This window comes from Entelurus aequoreus, linkage group LG04, assembly GCF_033978785.1.
Source record: "Entelurus aequoreus isolate RoL-2023_Sb linkage group LG04, RoL_Eaeq_v1.1, whole genome shotgun sequence".
NCBI classification, from domain to species: Eukaryota; Metazoa; Chordata; class Actinopteri; order Syngnathiformes; family Syngnathidae; genus Entelurus; species Entelurus aequoreus.
Genome location: NC_084734.1, coordinates 75,012,635 through 75,033,715, shown reverse-complemented (window position 1 = coordinate 75,033,715; position 21,081 = coordinate 75,012,635). Strand labels below are relative to the sequence as shown.

General features: G+C 37.9%; 1 protein-coding gene and 1 long non-coding RNA gene across 3 annotated transcripts in view; one reads left to right on the top strand and one right to left on the bottom strand.

Moving 5' to 3' along the window:
• The window catches only part of n4bp3 (NEDD4 binding protein 3), a 71,124-nt gene that overhangs the window by 11,975 nt on the left and 38,068 nt on the right, over positions 1–21,081 (bottom strand). For both annotated transcript variants that reach the window (XM_062045693.1, XM_062045694.1), the window contains exons 2-3: positions 2,527–2,798; positions 2,290–2,452 (exon numbers count right to left, since the gene is read on the bottom strand). In XM_062045693.1, the coding sequence (XP_061901677.1) occupies positions 2,290–2,452; positions 2,527–2,765 (402 nt within the window). In that variant the 5' untranslated portion in view covers positions 2,766–2,798. The remainder of the gene's footprint in view (positions 1–2,289; positions 2,453–2,526; positions 2,799–21,081) is intronic.
• On the top strand, positions 532–869 carry LOC133649020 (uncharacterized). The gene is made up of 3 exons (XR_009825971.1): positions 532–566; positions 637–720; positions 805–869. It is a non-coding gene; the product is annotated as an uncharacterized LOC133649020 (long non-coding RNA).

The window sequence follows — 21,081 nt, the reverse complement described above, 5'->3', positions numbered from 1 at the left end:
TAAATCCATAACTGTTTGGCTTCCAGGTTTCTCCGCGTCGATTAATAGATTTCAGAGCGGCTATAAATTGAACGCAAAACAAGCGCTGCAGTTTGGATCCATAAGCAGTGGAATAAAAGGTTGATTGATGCTGCTGACAAGCAGCGGGGGTGTGGAAGGATGCTGCCAGATATGTCTACATGTAATACTGATACTTTGAGAAGTACCTTGGCAGTCAGCCATTGGCTGTATGTCCGTACAAAACACCCACAATGGCTGCTGAGAAGTTGTCAATGTGTTGGAAATCACAGTACAGCCTTCACGTGGTGCTAGAATATGCCATGGATTTATTTTATGAATTCTCTCTTGACTTTTTGTTGTCATGCAGCCACGGAAGGGTACTGTGTGATGACAACCATGGAGCTGAAAATAGAACATAAGAGAGAAGTGCACATATCTGTGTCCTGGCTGCTCATTACAAGTACACAATTCACTCTTCTTTGTCAGTTAATGTAAGAACTCTTGATGCAGAGGTCATCTCGCTCACCTCCCCTAAATCCCACGTCTCCTACACACATCATCAAACGGTGAGTAATAAGATTTGATCTTGATCTCACCCTACAGCGTAGTGGTTAACCTTTTGTTTATACTCAACAGTGACGGTTCCAATGAAAAGCTGGTAGGCCGTAAACCGACTCGCCTTGAACAGTCGTTCCACTCCACTTCCTAAAACTTTGTCACGTAGGTGAGTAGTTTTGTTTTATTTTGGATTTATTGTACTGCGGTTAACTTCTTTTTATATGTGTATGTTTGTAAATGTTAAAGATCGCTGGGGTGAAGTTGACTCTCTACTTCCACGAACACAACCTGTCTGATGGGCGGTCCGAAAAAGGTGAGTCGCTTACCGTATTTTTCGGACTATAAGTCGCAGTTTTTTTCATAGTGCGACTTATACTCGGGAGCGATTTATGTGTGAAATTATTAACACATTACGGTAAAATATCAAATAATATTATTTAGCTCATTCACGTAAGATAGACGTATAAGATTTCATGGGATTTAGCGATTAGGAGTGACAGATTGTTTGGTAAACGTATAGCGTGTTCTATATGTTATAGTTATTTGAATGACTCTTACCATAATATGTTACGTTAACATACCAGGCACGTTCTCAGTTGGTTATTTATGCGTCATATAACGTATACTTATTCAGCCTGTTGTTCACTATTCTTTATTTATTTTAAATTGCCTTTCAAATGTCTATTCTTGGTGTTGGGTTTTATCAAATAAATTTCCCCCAAAAATGCGAATTATATATGTTTTTTTCCTTCTTTATTATGCATTTTCGGCCGGTGCGACTTATATTTTGAAAAATACGGTATACAGTAAGTGGAAACCCAGCCCTGTCTATAGATGTATTCATGAAAACCAGCAGGGGGTGCCTAACATCTTCTTTCATGGTGGAAACAATGTTTTAAGTATGACACATAGCTGTCAAGTAGAAAAATAAAACAGCATGCAGGTTATAAGGAGGTTTATCCATCCATCCATGCATCCATTTTCTACCGCTTGTCCTTTTCGGGGTCGCTGGAGCCTATCTCAGCTGAGGTTTAATGAACACAAAAAACTAAAGGCACACCATGAACATTAGTCACTATTGAACATGAATCAGTATCACAAGGAAGGTGACACTGACAGGTAAACCCTCCCGATTAGTGATCAGAGGCAGGTGAGTTCCCTGATCACTAATCAATAGCAGGCATGGAGAACAACACTCATAAACAGTAGTGAAGTCACTGCAAGACATAACCAAAACAGGAGGTGGAACAAAAATAAGCGCGCTAGACAGGAAGTAACACTACACACAGGAAAACAACTCAAAAACTGTCACAAAGATCTTGACAACCGATATTGAAAACATTATTTCTTAAGGACTAGAGTTAAAAAAAAAAAAAAAAATCTGCATCCGCACCCAAGTTATGGAACTCCTTCCCACGTAAGTTGCGAGCCATCACAAGCTTTTAAAGGCCTACTGAAATGAATTTTTTAAAATTTAAACGGGGATAGTTGTTCACTATTCTTTATTTATTTTAAATTGCCTTTCAAATGTCTATTCTTGGTGTTGGGTTTTATCAAATACATTTCCCCCAAAAATGCGACTTATACTCCAGTGCGACTTATATATGTTTTTTTCCCTTCTTTATTATGCATTTTCGGTCGGTGCGACTTATACTCCGAAAAATATTGTACACTTGTATGACAGTTCTGAATGTTAAAACTGTACTTTTATCCGTAAGAGTCGCCACTCACCTTTTCATACTTGCCCCCACTTGGCAGGGAGTTCTTTGCCAAGTCAATTTCAGTCCCATCTTTGTGGAAGACCCGAGCGTACAAGTTTTCTTCCTCTCGTCCTCCGACGGAGATCACGATGTCCTTCTTGTTGCCCCTGGCCTGGTTGGCTTTGGGCTCTTTTCTGTTTGGTGAACACAGCTGTGGTCACGTGACGACAATATAGGGACACGTTCCATGGCGGCATGTCGCACACACCTGGTGATGTTGAGGTAGTTGAGGAGTTCTCTCTGAGCGAAGCCTTTCTTCAGGAGGCCGCCGGACTGCTTGGGCCTGACTTGGGGCACGGCTCGGTTCACCTTGGCGGGAGAGACATCGGGCCTCTCCACCAGACTGCCCACACTCCCCATGCTGCAGCGCTGCGAAAAGGACGGCGTCGGGAAGGCGATTTTGAAGTTCTTGCCAGGACGAGGAAGAGTCTGGACTGAGGTTGCCATTGGTTACACGGCTCACAGGGGCGGAAAGGTGCTCTGTGAAGACAAAAGTAAGAATTGCACTTTTTAACCCTGATGTCATCATCTGGAGTGTGTAGGGCAGCTTTCTCCCAGCCCAGCTGGAGCTTAACGCCACCGCATAAACACACACAGCACCTCCCATCAACAACACATGCAGAATTACACAATCTATCGAAAAATACACTTTGCATACTTGCATTTGTTTGGGAAATGCTTTTTCCCATCAGGAGCTCACGTCCCAGCAGAAAATACCATGCAGCATATGCGACAGATGGCTCAGGCAGCATATGTCAAATCACAAGCCTGTTGCGTAACTAAAACCCAAATAACTAGGTTACAACTGGGGGAAAGATCCGTTGCTGAGTCGTACGGACAATTCAATCTAGTGCTTATTTTGCTTGCAAATAACATGCATTCCACGGAAGTCGCACATTTTTAATGTCCCAATTTTGGAATGATGGCAGTCTGTTTAATATGTAGTATACTGCAATACAGTATGTGAATATTCCAGTGTTTCATTTTTATACATTTAGTTTACATGTTTTTTGGCTAAATCTTTAAATATGTCATAGCCATTTAAAGGCCTACTGAAACCCACTACTACCGACCACGCAGTCTGATAGTTTATATATCAATGATGAAATCTTAACATTGCAACACATGCCAATACGGGTTAACTTATAAAGTGCAATTTTAAATTTCCAGGGAAACTTCGGGTTGAAAACGTCTATGTATGATGACGTTTGCGCGTGACGTCAATGGTTGAAGCGGAAGTATTCGGACACATTGTATCTCAATACAGACAGCTCTGTTTTCATCGCAAGATTCCACAGTATTCTGGACATCTGTATTGGTGAATCTTTTGCAATTTGTTTAATGAACAATGGAGACTGCAAAGAAGAAAGCTGTAGGTGGGATCGGTGTATTAGCGGCTGGCTGCAGCAACACAACCAGGAGGAGTTTGAGTTGGATAGCAGACGCGCTATCCGACGCTAGCCGCCGACCGCATCGATGATCGGGTCAAGTCCTTCATCGTGCTGTCGATTGCTAGAACGCAGGTGAGCACGGGTGTTGATGAGCAGATGAGGGCTGGCGTAGGTGGAGCGCTAATGTTTTTATCATAGCTCTGACGAGGTGCCGTAGCTAAGTTAGCTTCAATGGCGTCGTTAGCAACAGCATTGCTAGGCTTCGACAGGCGGCACAGCATTAACCATGTAGTTACAGGTCCAGTGTTTGGTAGTATTGTTGATCTTCTGTCTATCCTTCCAGTCAGGGGCTTATTTCTTTTGTTTCTATATGCAGTTCAGCACGATGCTATCACGTTAGCTCCGTAGCTAAAGTGCTTCACCGATGTATTGTCGTGGAGATAAAAGTCACTGTGAATGTCCATTTCGCGTTCTCGACTCTCATTTTCAAGAGGATATAGTATCCGAGGTGGTTTAAAATACAAATCTGTGATCCACAATAGAAAAAGGAGAAAGTGTGTAATCCAATGAGCCCTTGTACCTAAGTTACGGTCAGAGAGAAAAAGGATACGTCCTGCACTGCACTCTAATCCTTCACTCTCATGTTCCTCACCCACAAATCTTTCATCCTCGCTCAAATTAATGGGGTAATCGTCGCTTTCTCTGTCCGAATCGCTCTCGCTGCTGGTGTAAACAATGGGGAAATGTGAGGAGCCCTTCAACCTGCGACGTCACGCTACTTCCGGTACAGGCAAGGCTTTTTTTATCAGCGACCAAAAGTTGCGAACTTTATCGTCGATGTTCTCTATTAAATCCTTTCAGCAAAAATATGCCAATATCGCGAAATGATCAAGTATGACACATAGAATGGATCTGCTATCCCCGTTTAAATAAAAAAAAATCATTTCAGTAGGCCTTCAAGAAAATTAGACAAAAGTGTCATCCACAGGGGCGTTGCACCAAATCCTGGGCCCCCATACATAAGACTTCCCTCGTTCCCTGCACACACACTTGGTATGTTTACTGCTACTATGGCCGTTCCTGCTACCCGTGTTAAACGTCTCTCTTCCAAGAATGACTCGTATGCCTCTTGAGAGTCTCTGCAGCCATTGTCGATTGCTGCACGCCAGTTGGATCCTTCACTTGTTGATGGAGAAATATTTCAGGTCCCTCTTGATTATGTCTTTAAAACGTAGGCGGGGACGTCCTTGTTTGCGCGGAGCATTGGCTAGTTCGCCATACAATAAGAGTTTGGGGAGGCGAGCGTCATCCATACGATGAATGTGCCCGGCCCATCTGAGATGGCGTTGGTGAAGAATTGTGTACAGGTCACTGGAGCCTGTTTTCTGTTGTATGAGTGAGTTGGTGACATGGTCCTTCCGACAAACGCCCAGTATGCAACAATGGCAGTGGAAATTAAAGGCATTGAAGCGATGTTCGTTCCTGCGGTATGTTGTCCATGATTCAGATGCGTATAGTAGGGTACTAAGTACACATGTATGGTATATAGGGGTGTAACGATACACAAAAATTTCGGTTCGGTACATACCTCGGTTTAGAGGTCACGGTTCGGTTCATTTTCGGTACAGTGAGAAAACAACAAAATATAAATTTTTTGGTTATTTATTTACCAAATTTGCAAAATCTTCCACCAAATATATTTTTCTTAGTGGAATATTTCATGTGAAGTAATCGGAACCTTGGATAGGTCAATAATTCATAATAACATTGATTTTGATTCAATATTATGTTTTGAGCAATGACAGTTTGAAGGAAAAAAAAACAGCTTTGTTTTATTAGTCAACATTGCAACTTTTTCTAAATTACATTTAACCTTTAAGCTTTTTTATTTCACTGTTGTTATGTTTTTGTTTATTTTAATAGTATTTTTAGAACGTGCCGTGGGCCTTTAAAACATTAGCTGTGGGCCGCAAATGGCCTCCGTGGCACACTTTTGACACCCCTGCTATAAATAATAAAAAATTAAATCTGATAAATCTATGGATAAAAAGCAGAGCCTGGCGACGCATGCGAGTTTATCATAACTCTCTCGCTCTCTCTGTCTCTGCCCCTCCCTCACCAATGCTGCTGCACACACCTCCACAATTTGTTTTGTTTTTAACCCCTTCTTAACCCTGAACGTACATTGAAAATACACGCAACCCTAACTCAAAATCAGTGTTGGGATTAACGCGTTACTTTGTAACGCGTTACTGTAACGCCGTTAGTTTCGGCGGTAACTAGTAATCTAACGCGTTATTTTTTTATATTCAGTAACTCAGTTACCGTTACTACATGATGCGTTACTGCGTTATTTTACGTTATTTTTTATGTAGTATCGGCTAGAAACAGATGCGCTGCGGTGTCGTTCTTCTAAATATTCCTCTGTCACAAGCCGGAGAGAGAAAAAGAGCCGTGTGTGTGTGTCTGGGTGTGGGTATGGGAAGGGGAGGCACACACGTGATCCGCGGTTTGATATATAAAACAAAACAAAAAGGTTGTTTGCATGCACGTTCAGTCCACACACAGCGTGGTCATGGCGAGCGGAGTAACGGAGGAGCTTGAACGCCCCGCGCCATTCAATCGGTGTGTTTATAGGTGCAGACTCCGTTGTGCAAAACGAGGGTTTTAAACACATGCTGAACGTGCTTGAGCCACGTTACGACATCCCGTCGCGCAACCACTTCAGCGATAAGATTGTGCCAGATCTTTATGAGCAGGAGAAGAAAAAGGTTGTGGATGAACTATCCCGAGCATCACCTGTTGCGCTCACGACAGACTGGTGCACGTCCAGGGAAGCTATGTGACGATAAGCGCTCACTTCATCACAGCAGACTGGCAGATGAGAAGACGCCCCCGAGAGTCACCTTGCGCAGGTACTGACACAAGCAGTGGAGGAATGAAGATAAAGATATCCCAGTCACAAGTGATAATGCCAAAAATGTAATAATTGCAGTGAATGAGGCAGGACTGGGACCACAGGTAGTGCAAGTAGTGAATTTGGCATCACATCTCAGTCAATAGGATGGATCAGGAAGGTTTGCTAGCACAACAGCTGCTCATGTACTTAAGACAAAGCAAGAAATGCTAAAGCTGCCTACTCATAAAGCTCATACATGATGTCCCAACTAAGTGGAACTCCACTTATGATATGTTGGAGCAGCAGGCAGCTATATACTCTGCATTGACCCACAAGACCCTGAAGAAAAATGTCAAAGACATCATCAACCTGTCTGATAATGATGTGAGAGTGGCAGAGGAGGTCCTCCAGGTGCTTCAACCCCTCAAAACTGTTACATCTCCACTGAGCACTGAAACTTCACCATCTGTGTCAATGATCCTGCCACTGAAAACAAGGATTCTACAATCCATGACTCCAAGTGTGGAAGACCGCAGCATCACTCCAGATGTCAGACTTTATTTCACTATCTATGTTTCAAGGAAGATGATGTGCCTTCTTATGTTGCACTTTCAGTTGTTTTTTATTAATGGTCATTGGTCCAAGTTTAAAGAAAGGAGAAATGCCTTTTTATGTTGCACTGTTTTTCATTAATCATGTTAAAATGAAAATAAAAATGCATGTCAAGTTGATCAACAGATTGTATTATTCTCCAGTGCAATAACAGTACTGAAATGAAGGCTAAAAAGGCATTAATGGGAGCTTTAAAAAAAAAAGAAGAAAAAAAGAAGTAACTAAATAGTTACTTTTCACAGTAACGCATTACTTTTTGATGTAAGTAACTGAGTTAGTAACTGAGTTACTTTTGAAATTAAGTAACTAGTAATTGTAACTAGTTACTGGTTTTCAGTAACTAACCCAACACTGCTCAAAATGCCGGACGTTTGAGGCATTTAAGAAACTTCACCCGGACAGCTCCGCAAAAGAGGACATGTCCGGTGAAAAGAGGACGTATGGTCAGTCTATCGTAGCCCGTTAGCTGATAGCATGCCGTGTGTTGTGCCTCGGTGTGCATTGTTTACACAACGTACAGTACGCTACTTAATATGTCCATGTGGAAACTCGTTCGGTACACCTCCGAACCGAAACCCCCGTACCGAAACGGTTCAATACAAATACACGTACCGTTACACCCCTAGTGGTATACAAGAACCTTGAGGAGCAAATAAAGGTTCTTGTTGTGTCAAACGCGCTTTCGCAATTTGCTAAAAATTGACAATGCCCTTCCAACGCGTATGTCAAGTTCTGCATCGAGGTTGTAGGAGACTGTGGATCCCAGGTAGGTGAATTTGTCCACCACAGATAGAGGTGTGTTGGAGATGGAGATAGCAGGGTTTAGGGTTGCAGGTTGGAAAAGGACAACTGTCTTTTTTTTAAGCTAATCTGCAGGCCGAACTCTTGACATGCAGAGTCAAAAAGATGTGCAGAGCAGTTGTAGTTCAGCCTCTGAGTGGGTGGCAAAGGCAGCATCATCAGCATAAAGCAGTTCACGCACCGTGACATGACGTGCTTTGGTCTTAGCCCGCAGTCTGGATAGATTGAAAAGTTTTCCTGAGCTGCGGGTATGTAAGAGGATGCCAAAGTCCTCGGGGAATGTGTGACGTAGTAGGGCAGAGAAAAATATTCCATAGAGGGTAGGAGCAAGAACACAATCCTGCTTCGCCCCACATCTCATCTGGAATTCTGGTATGTTTAGATAGATAGATAGATAGATAGATAGATGGATAGGACTTTATTGATTCCTTCAGGAGAGTTTCCTCAGGAAAATTAAAATTCCAGCAGCAGTGTACAGAATTGAGATCAAATTTAAAAAGTAAATAATGGGGGTATAAATGGAAATAGAAAAATATTACAATAAGAATAAAAACAAAAAGCAACAATGAGAATAAAAATATAACAGTAAAATAAGAATACAACAAGAGAAACTAGGCAGTAGTGACCATGTACTAAAAACAGATTATTGCATGGATTTTATCGAAACCAACTTTTTAAAACCGTAATTACATTTTTGACTATTGAAAGATGGGATTAACATGTCTGCAACATATGTAGATAAACCCTCTTAAATAAATTGCTGATAAACCCTCTTAAATAAATTGCTTTTGTTTGACTTTTTAAAAAACATTTTTTTTTACATTCTTTATAAAGTGGCCAGAATATGATTTCAAATAATCATATGACCTGCAATTATTCAGTTAAATATGATTACATTTATGTCAAGTTTTTCTTTTTTCATTTTGTAAAGTAGAGATTAGCTGATACACACACCGATGTACTAAGATCCAAATCTAAACAATGTGTGCAATCTTTAATATAGCGTGTATTATCAGTGAACGTGTTATGTGTGAGTTACTAACACTGCCTGTGCAATTGAATAGTGGCACAGACCGCCTTATTTAAATGAGGATTTTTGCATTTACTTCATAAAAGAGACATTATCATTTACTGCACCTTTATATTATGTTACCTGTGGCATTTTCCTATCTTTTCAAACATGCGGGAAACATCTCCCACTTTTTATGGTCATTTTACAAACAGTCGTGGAGTGCATCGACAATGATGACACCACTTTTTTGCAGAGATGCTACACTCACTCCTAAAGACACAAAAAAATGCATGCTCAAAGAGTTTTTTTTAATATAAGAAATATTTAAATAATATATATATTTTGTGGGGGGGAAAAAAACGTCATTAAAAAATATTAAAGCGCACAAAAACGCATCAATTGAATGTGTTTTATCAGCCTTGAAAGTCCTCTAGAAGCCATACAATTAAAACAGATGTTGCTGAATAGACGATATGTCTATTTTTTTTTATTTCTGACCGTCTAAAATGTTGATACAAAAACGTATGATGGAGGATTCTCTTCTGTCTGCCGTCTGTTTTTGCAGCACGTGTGTGGAACTGTCAGTTAATTAAAACGCAATATATGGCTGACAAAGTGATGAGTGTTGCGTGTGCTAAATAAAAATATTGACATCTTATCCACACAATATTGTGGGTGTTTTAAAAGATCAGCATATCTTTTGCATGTTAATGAAGACAGAGACACAAAATGGATTGCACACCTTAATCTGCTCACTTAATAGACACAATCCAGGTTGCACATGTTTAGTCGAACATCTTTACGTGTGCTATCAAGTGTTTTAGTACACACAAACCTTTAGTAAATCAGGCCCATAGTATTATCAGCAGTAGATAATACAAATTATAATAATACATCATTTTAATTTTAATTGAATTATCGTTAGTGCATCTCCTGGGAGATAAATCTCCCCTTGTCGTTAAAAACACCTCTGTTTCTTACTTTAATTGAGACACCTTGAACGCACCACAGTTATGGGCAATGAGCTGCAAAAGTGAAACTTGTACATAACGTTCTCCTATTATATTTTTACCTTTATTTATCACCTCGTATTGTTCAAAATGTTTGGTGCTGTGTGTGGATGCTTAAATGTGAGCTTTGATGACGTTGTGACGTCTTTGTTGAGTGAAGTGTTCGAACCATTTCGTATTTTTGACAGGGACTACAGGAAGTCTGAGACATTATCAATTTGATTCAAGCAAACTTTGGTATTGAACTTTCACGGCGATATGAATTTCTAATGACCATGTATGCCATTACATATTTAAATGGCAGAAAAAAATAAGCTTAAGGTCACAACATACTTACGAGTGCACAAAAATAAAATCCAATAAAGAAAACCTTTACAAATCCCAGCATTCTTAAGCAGCCACCACTAATACTCCCGAGCATTACAAATCTAAGAACAGGATAAAGGATGACAACACTCTTTTTCTGGAAAAAAAAAAACTAAACCCAAATAATCCCACACTGCAAGTAAAAAAATTAACATGCATGATATCAATAAAGCTAAAGTTGATGGCAGCAAAGCACGATGCATAAGCCAACAGCCGGTTTTATCTTCTGGACTTCATAGCAGTGGATTTTTTAATATGCAAAAGTAAATATTTTACACATTTTAATTTTAGAAGTCAACATGTTAGATGCAACATCTGTCCAGAAAATTTATTTTCTATGTTTTTCTGTTGAATTCTACTCATTAAGGCCATCTAGTTCAGCTTCCATTAATTTCTTAACGTTGACCCCAACTTAAACAAGTTGAAAAACTTATTTGGGTGTTACCATTTAGTGGTCAATTGTACAGAATATGTACTGTACTGTGCAATCTACTAATAAAAGTTTCAATCAATCAATCAATCCATTCTATAAATAATTTGCGAGACCATCAAATAAACGCTGACATCCTGTAGGGAAGAAGGGGGTTGGTTGTCACACTCATTATATCTCGCCACCAGAGGGTGCTGTTTCTCAGATTGTGGCACAAAAAATGTACAAAATTAGGATTTGAGCTGACCTGCATAGCCTTCTCTAAATGAAGTGTATTTTGTGTCTTCCATGTAAATATTCAGCACAACTATATTAATACTATTCAATACAATGCCTCAGTGTTTGTCTCGTTGGCTTTTATGCAGTCACTTTAAAACAAAAAAATTGTTACACTTAAATAGTGTGAAGGTTAAGCTTCTGTATCGGATAGCTAACTAGTTGTTAAACGTTTTTTAGCCCTGCTATCAGCAAGGTTTGTCTTCACATTCTCTGTGGGGTTGGTTGTCACATACAGTTGTCCCTCGCCACATCGCGCTTCAAATATTGTGGCTTTACCACAATGTGGATTTTTTCGGACTTTTTTTTGTGTGTGCGTGTAAAAATAGATGATAAAATCAACTGGAAATCTCATGTAAAAAATATACAACATAAAGTAGCAAGAAATACGTCAATAATGAATAAAGCAAAACATGTTCTAGACCAAAAATCACTTCTTATTCTCTACTGCTCGCTAGTGTTACCATATCTGAGTTATTGTGTAGAAATATGGGGAAACAACTACAAATGTGCGCTTCATTCACTAACGGGGGTTACAAAAAAAGATCAATTAGAATAATACATAATGTTGGATATAGAGAACGTACAAACCCTTTATTTATTGAATCACAAATATTGGAATATAACGATTTGGTGCAGTTGCAAACAGCTAAAATGATGTACAAAGCAAACTATAAGCTGCTAGCCAAGAATGTACAATAATTCTTCTCAACAAAAGAGGAGAAATATAACCTTAGAGGAAAATCTAATTTAAAACATTTGTATGTACGTACAACACTTAGAACCTTTAGCATATTCGTATGTGGAGTCAAATTATGGAATGGATTAACCAAAGAAATCAAACAAAGCACCAATATGATTCCGTTTAAGAGACTGTTCAAACCACAAGTGTTCACAAAGTACATAGAACAAGAATTATGATTAAAGTCTTGACCCCCTTTTTTTTTTTTTTTTAGATTTGTTTACTTACTATGGTATATAGTAAGTATATAGGTATATAGTATGGTATATGGCCCTGTGATGAGGTGGCGACTTGTCCAGGGTGTACCCCGCCTTCCGCCCGAATGCAGCTGAGATAGGCTCCAGCACCCCCCGCGACCCCAAAAGGTACAAGCGGTAGAAAATGGATGGATGGATGGACTATGGTATATTATTTAGTTTTTATTTATCTATTCACTGTTCTGTTACAGAGAACAAGGAAATGGGATAAAATTGCTACGGTATGAAAAGGGGTAGGATTAAATAAGCTCAGCTTCTTCCTACTACTTTTCGGACGTGCTGTAATGAAAACTGGAAATATGGGATGCATTATGTATATGTAGAATATATTTATATTATTTATATATTATATACATAATGTAGTATATATATTATATTATTTATCATTATTCTTGTCTATTGTGAGCAAACTGTGGTGCTGAATTTTCCCCAGGGATCAATAAAGTACTTTATATTCTATTCTATCTATTCTATCTATCTATTACATTGTACCGTATGCATGTTTGAAATAAACTGAACTGAACTGGACCACATTTTTGGCCTAAATTAAGCATTTTAGTAGGATATATAGTAGGACATATATGATAATGTAATGTATATTGATGTTTTTTGCACGAGAACATCAATCAAATGTGAAAAACTTTAAGACTGCTTACTATTTTTTAACAAAAATAGCAAAATAAAACCAATACTGTGAGGATTTAATAAAGTGAAATAACATGCATGTTTAAACGGAGCAACTCTGACACCATAAGATATTGTCTTGATATCATTTAGAGATATTTTCAGAAATATCAGGGATGTTATCAAATATAGGAGAACCCTTATTCAAAGCCATTCTGCCCACCTCGCCAATCCTATTTCTACGTCTCTGTCTCATGCAAACATTTGAGCGACTCTCGCTCGGAATAAATTATTAAGTGCTTTGCACTGCTGCCCTCGGCAGTTTCGCCAATTATGCAAATGCTTCAAATAGCCAAGCAAAAGAGCGCTGCAGCAGCAACTTCGGCCCACTTTGCTTCGGCCCTCCTTATAGACTTGGATCAAAGCTGCACATGTTTAATTCATGGAGCTATTTGCCACAATGTAAAACTTTTTCATTGACGCTAATAGGCCAATATAATGTATAATACAGCACGGACTGAGATCACATGCTGACCATGACAATAATGTGTTCCCTGCTGCCATTAAAGTAGCGAGTCTGCCCACAATAATATGTCCACTTGGACTTATACGATGCAATGTATTGTTAAAGGTCCCATATTCAGCTCCCCAAGGGTTTTTTATTATTGTTTTGGCCTAAATCTGTGTCCAAAGTGCGGCCCGGGGGCCATTTGCGGCCCGCAGCTAATTGTTTACCGGCCCGCCACACATTCTGGAAATGCTATTGCAAAAATAAAAAAGAACTTTAAAAAAAGTGGAATGAGGTGAAATCTAATGAGAAAAAGTTGCAATGTTGACACAAAGCTGCCATGCAGGCTGCTTTTTTCTTTTGTTTTTTTTTCTTTTTCTTTTTTTGCCATTGCTCAAAAAAAAAAGACAAAAAATCCATGTTATAATGAATTATTTTCAAAGCTCCAATTAGTTCAAATATTTCACTTTAAAATGTTTTATGTGGTAAATATTGCATATATTGTGTAGTTGCCTTATAAAAACATTGTTTTCTTTGACAAAAGAGCATAAAACAAACAAAATAATAGTTTAAACGTAAAATCGACAGTTGATCTCGTAACTTAAGTGTTGAAAGTATTAAAAAAAAAAAAAAACTAATAAAAATGTATCACTTTACGAGTGGGGCACCTTTTGGATCCCAAATATGTTTTAAGTGGTATTTTATTTATCTTTTCACTGTGATTACTCAAAATTATGAAATAATTAAAATCAATGGTGTCCTGCATTATTGATCTTTTAGGGCTCCAATTATTAGTAAATACTGCATATTTCAGTTGTACTATAAAAAAAAAAAGTTGTTTTTGACAGAAAAGCCATAAACCTTTTTTTTTTTTTTAAGTTGATATAGAGATTTACTGTAAGCGTTAAATAAAAAATAATAATAAAAATTATACTTATTTTTAACATTTTAATAACTGAGACCCTTTATGGTCCCCGGGACCCCTAAAGGTAAAATACAATTAAAAAAAATCCATATATTTTGTTATGGTTTGAAAATGAAAAATATCAAAATGGCCCCCACATGCTTAAATTTTTCCGTGTGCGGCCCTCAGTGGAAAAAGTTTGGACACCCCTGGCCTAAATGCTTGAATTTGCAGCACCTTTTTCAAAGAGTTGTGTAAAACTTGCAATAACATTGCATCAGCGTGTGATTTTACCTACATTATTAATGTTTTACTGTAAAGGCAGGAAATATGACAAATATATGTTGAGTTACAGCTAGTGCTGTCAAATGATTGTTTTGAATCAGATTAATCACACTTTTGAATTAGGACTAATCATGAAGAATCAGCGTTGCTACAAAAGTGTTGCTTAACTTATTTGTAATATTTTTGTTAACAACATATGGAGTACCTGTGTTGTCGCTTGTTGTCCATGTATTGGTAGCATTCTTGCCAGTGGCTGCCTCAAAAATGTGATTTTCTTTTAGGTAGTATCGTTACAATTAGAGATGTCTGATAAAGGCTTTTTTGCCAATTTCTGATATTGTCCAACTCTTAATTACCGATTCCGATATCAACCGATACCGATATATACAGTCGTGGATGTAACACATTATCATGCCTAATTTTGTTGTGATGCCCCGCTGGATGCATTAATTAATTAATTAATTAACAAGGTTTTCCAAAATAAATCGACTCAAGTTATGGACAGAAATGCCAACATGGCACTGCCATATTTATTATTGAAGTCACAAAGTGCATTATTTTTTTTTAACATGCCTCAAAACAGCAGCTTGGAATTTGGGACATGCTCTCTCAGGGAGGGGGGCGGGGGGTAGGGGGTAGCGGGGGGTGTATATTGTAGCGGCCGAAAATGCATAATAAAGAAGGAAAAAAACATATATAAGTCGCACTGGAGTATAAGTCACATTTTTTGGTGAAATTAATTTGATAAAACCCAACACCAAGAATGGACATTTGAAAGGCAATTTAAAATAAATAAAGAATAGCGAACAACAGGCTGAATAAGTGTACGTTATATGAGGCATAAATAACCAACTGAGAACGTGCCTGGTATGTTAACGTAACATATTATGGTAAGAGTCATTCAAATAACTATAACATATAGAACAGGGGTCACCAACGCGGTGCTCGCGGGCACCAGGTAGCCCGTAAGGACCAGATGAGTAGCCCGCTGGCCTGTTCTAAAAATAGCTCAAATAGCAGCACTTACCAGTGAGCTGCCTCTATTTTTTAAATTGTATTTATTTACTAGAAAGCTGGTCTCGCTTTGCCCGACATTTTTAATTCTAAGAGAGACAAAACTCAAATAGAATTTGAAAATCGAAGAAAATATTTTAAAGACTTGGTCTTCACTTGTTTAAATAAATTCATACATTTTTTTTACTTTGCTTCTTATAACTTTCAGAAAGACAATTTTAGAGAAAAAATACAACCTTAAAAATGATTTTAGGATTTTTAAACACATATACCTTTTTACCTTTTAAATTCCTTCCTCTTCTTTCCTGACAATTTAAATCAATGTTCACGTAAATGTATTTTTTTTTATTGTAAAGAATAATAAATACATTTTAATTTAATTCTTCATTTTAGCTTCTGTTTTTTTGACGAAGAATATTTGTGAAATATTTCTTCAAACTTATTATGATTAAAATTCAAAAAAGTTATTCTGGCAAATCTAGAAAATCTGTAGAATCAAATGTAAACCTTTTTTCAAAGTCTTTTGAATTTCTTTTAAAATGTTTGTTCTGGAAAATCTAGAAGAAATAATGATTTGTCTTTGTTAGAAATATAGCTTGGTCCAATTTGTTATATATTCTAACAAAGTGCAGATTGGATTTTAACCTATTTAAAACATGTCATCAAAATTCTAAAATTAATCTTAATCAGGAAAAATTACTAATGATGTTCCATAAATTCTTTTTTTAATTTTTTCAAAAAGATTCGAATTAGCTAGTTTTTCTCTTCTTTTTTTTCGGTTGAATTTTGAATTTTAAAGAGTCGAAATTGAAGATAAACTATGTTTCAAAATTTAATTGTAATTTTTTTTCGTGTTTTCTCCTCTTTTAAACCGTTCAATTAAGTGTAAATATCATTAATTATTAATAATAACATAGAGTTAAAGGTAAATTGAGCAAATTGGCAATTTCTGGCAATTTATTTAAGTGTGTATCAAACTGGTAGCCCTTCGCATTAATCAGTACCCAAGAAGTAGCTCTTGGTTTCAAAAAGGTTGGTGACTCCTGATATAGAACATGCTATACGTTTACCAACCAATCTGTCACTCCTAATCGCTAAATCCCATGAAATCTTATACGTCTAGTCTCTTACGTGAATGAGCTAAATAATAATTATTTGATATTTTACGGTAATGTGTTAATAATTTCACACATAAGTCGCTCCTGAGTATAAGTCGCACCAAACTATGAAAAAAACTGCGACTTATAGTCCGAAAAATACGGTACATGTTTTTTAATGGTGACAGTTTGACCCTGTGACCATTTCTATTATTCCTATACGGGACCGTCAAATAGCGTGAATTGTATTTGACATGACTTGTTTATAATTGGACATACCGTACATGACAATGGTGTGTTTGTGTTTCCACTATGGTCCCTTCATGGAAATGTTGGTTGCTCTTCATCTCCTCAGCATGATGACCATGAACTCCATGGCTAAACCCACACAACTGCCACATCTATGACAACCACAAAGACAACAAAACCTGCAGCCTTCAAGTGGATTCTGGAGAACAAACTCTCCCAAAAATAGTCGAATGAGGTTTGACACTTGAGCGTAAAGAGGGGACGTTTCAGACCCTCCGAGACACACAAGGGTCAGTCAGCGGTGCGGCGACAACAAAGAGAGAAAGGCAAATTCCAAAGATACTTCACAGAACACAAGCTCCGACTTGTCGGTTTTTGATGCACCAAAAGCTTACTCCCACGGACGCTTCACTCACACTCATGTATGCATGCGGGTCGCTCAGCACAGCCTTGCAAAAAAAAAAAAAAAAAAAAAAAAAAAGGATTGCTTTAAAGCTCCAGATCCTCTACCCCCACAGAGATCACCACCACCACCCCTTCGCCTCATATCAAAGTTTGTTTACATTTGAGGGGTAATGGTGCAGGTTCCATCTCAAAACTCCCACACAGCACACGCGGGGTTACATCACATGACCACATGAAGGCCGGAAACTGGAGGAAAAACCCAAATCAACCTCACCTTGCTTATTATTTTTATTGGACAGTAGTCTGTTTATTTCAATTCTTAGTTTTATCTTTATTACCTCTCGTGTAATTTATTTTTATCCCATATTTGTTCCCGTTACCGCACCTTAAATTGGAGTCCTTAATCTCGTTATATGCAAATATAATGACAATAAAGTCCATTCTATTCTATTCTACTTAATCTAATCCAAAAACAGTCAGGTTCAGTTCTGATAATCCTACATCATTGAAGTGGACCACTCAACATGGATGCTCTCAGTAAACATTTAAACCCTATAAGTAGAGATGTCCGATAAATGCTTCAAAATGTAATATCGAAAATTATCGGTATCGGGTTTTTTTATCATCGGTATCGTTTTCTTTATTAAATCAACATAAAAGACACAAGATACACTTACAATTAGTGCACCAACCCAAAAAACCTCCCTCCCCCATTTACACTCATTCACACTCATTCACACAAAAGGGTTGTTTCTTTCTGTTATTAATATTCTGGGGCCGTATTTATCAAGCGTCTCAGAGAGCCATTTTACACTTAAGTCCTGAGAATTTGCGAAATTTAGTCCTACTCTCAAATTTAAGAATAAAAGCTATTTATCAACTTTCTTAAGTCTAAGAATCACTCTTGCTCTCCACGATATTTAAGAGACCTTCAGAGGTGTCCTAAGTGGTTAGGAGTTGCCAGCGGGGGATGGCACTGAGGCAAGAGAGACGTGCGCGAACGTTCAGGGAGCTTTGTTTGATGACGAGCAGCTGATCAAACGGTATCGTTTAGACCAGGGGTGTCAAACGTACGGCCCGCGGGCCAGATCAGGCCCACGAACAGGTTTTATCCGGCCCGCGGGATGAGTTTGCGAAATTTTGGAATGAAAGAAACTGCTCTTCTAAATGTGTCCACTAGATGTCGCAATAGCAATTCTTTGTATCATTTTAGATGATGCTACATATGTAAAAAAAACAAAAAAAAAACACATGATCTTAGTGCACCAGTTGAGAAAAATGAGCAAACTACATAAATAACATCCTGTAATTTGATTTTGATATTTTTTTTATCTTAATAGATTGAAAATTACACCTATGAGTTGACTGATGAACATTATGACATCATTTATTCAGAAAGTATAAGTAACGACAAAGATAGAATACTATTAACTGCAACATGTATGTGTAAAAAAAGCCATCAACATTATGATTTGTTCATTTTCAGAATGTGCTTGTTCTATTTTTAAACAAAAAAAATAATCTGAAGTTGTCTTTATTTTTAAGTTATCGTGCCGTGATTTTACCAGTCCGGCCCACCTGGGAGTAGATTTTTCTCCATGCGGCCCCCGATCTAAAATGAGTTTGACACCCCTGGTTTAGACAGAGCGGGTATTATTTTTGTCACGGATTTATTAATAAGGGGCGTCTCCTCTCGCCAGTTTTTCGATTCCATGTTGATTTCTGCATGTGGCTGCAGTGGGCTAGTATATACAGAGCCACCCACACCAGTTTCAAATTAGTTGCCTAATTAATGAATTGGAAAGAAAAGGAAACATTTATTTTTGATTCATTGCCGATATTGTTTGTTTTGTATTATTTTGTAGTTTATTGTCAAAATGTACACTCCCATTGTCCACTTAAATATTTTTAAGATATTTCTTTATTCTTAGACAAGGGATTCCCTTCCGTGATTGTTCATTTCTATGGACACAGAAATGACGTCACCTAAAATTCCATTTACGGCACATAGTAATGTCGTAATTCAGCTCTGAGTGTGACACTTAAGATTCAGTCCTACACTTCGCTGAAAGTGTGAGTAAGACGCTTGATAACTAACTTTTAAGTGCAGATTTCAGCGAAGAATTCCTTTACTCATAAGTCAACTCTTAGCAGACTACTTAGGAGTAATTCTAAGAAGCTTGATAAATACGGACCCTGGTTCCTACATTGTATATCAATATATATCAATACAGTCTGCAAGGGATACAGTCCGTAAGCACACATGATTGTGCGTGCTGCTGGTCCACTAATAGTACTAACCTTTAACAGTTAATTTTACTCATTTTCATTAATTACTAGTTTCTATGTAACCGTTTTTATATTGTTTTACTTTCTTTTTTATACAAAAAAATATTTTTTATTTATTTATCTTATTTTATTATTTAAAAAAAAAAGATTTTGATTGATTGGTTTGAGACTTTTATTAGTAGATTGCACAGTGAAGTACATATTCCGTACAATTGACCACTAAATGGTAACACCCGAATAAGTTTTTCAACTTGTTTAAGTCGGGGTCCACTTAAATTGATTCATGATACAGATATATAAATGATAAATAATAAATAAATGCATTATACTATCATATATACTATCATCATAATACAGTCATCACACAAGATAATCACAATACATTATTTACATTATTTACAATCAGGGGTGTGGGGGGGGGGGTAGGATATGGACATCAAGTAGTGGACATGGAGAGAGAGAGAGAGAGAGAGAGAGAGAGAGAGAGATCAGAAGGCATAAGAAAAAGTATCTGCATTTGATTGTTTACATTTGATTATTAACAATCCGGGGAGGGTGTTAGTTTAGTGTTGTAGCTGCCTGGAGGTGAACTTTTACTGCGGTTTTGAAGGAGGATAGAGATGCCCTTTCTTTTATACCTGTTGGGAGCGGATTCCACAGTGATGTGGCATAGAAAGAGAATGAGTTAAGACCTTTGTTAGTTCAGAATCTGGGTTTACCAGATTCCTTATTTTCACCATACCTGGTTGTCCAAATTAGGCATAATAATGTGTTAATTCCACGACTGTATATATCGGTATCGGTAATTAAGAGTTGGACTATATTGAATATCGGCAAAAAAGCCATTATCAGACATCCCTACCTATAAGGTCACAAATATTTCAGGGAGGAACATGTTAAGGAAGTGTTTACATGACACCAAGAAATAGGGATAGGGATATAAATAATGATAAATGGGTTATACTTGTATAGGGCTTTTCTACCTTCAAGGTACTCAAAGCGCTTTGACAGTATTTCCACATTCATCCATTCACACACACATTCACACACTGATGGCGGGAGCTGCCATGCAAGGCGCTAACCAGCAGCCATCAGGAGCAAGGGTGAAGTGTCTTGCCCAAGGACACAACGAACGTGACTAGGATGGTAGAAGGTGGGGATTGAACCCCAGTAACCAGCAACTCTCCGATTGCTGACACAGCCACTCTACCAACTTCGCCACGCCGTCCCCCCGGATAGCTAACCAAACCTCGGTTACACAACAACTAACAATATGATGACCACATTGAGGCATGGGCAAACATCACAATGACCTTAGTTAATCATCGACCTACACAAGAATAGCACTAAGTAGAGTGCAGAACTAGAATGGTGTAAACGTGGAAAAAACAAACAAGTTGGACCACACCGTGGCGAGTAGTTTCTGCAATCAGCGACGTGCACTATCACATGATGATGATGCAATTGTTGATGACTGAAGTATGCTGTTATCAACCAAACCCTCCACATCCCACCCCCCGGATTGTAAATAATGTAAATAATTCAATGTATATACTCTGATGATTAACTTGTGTGATGACTGTATTATGCTG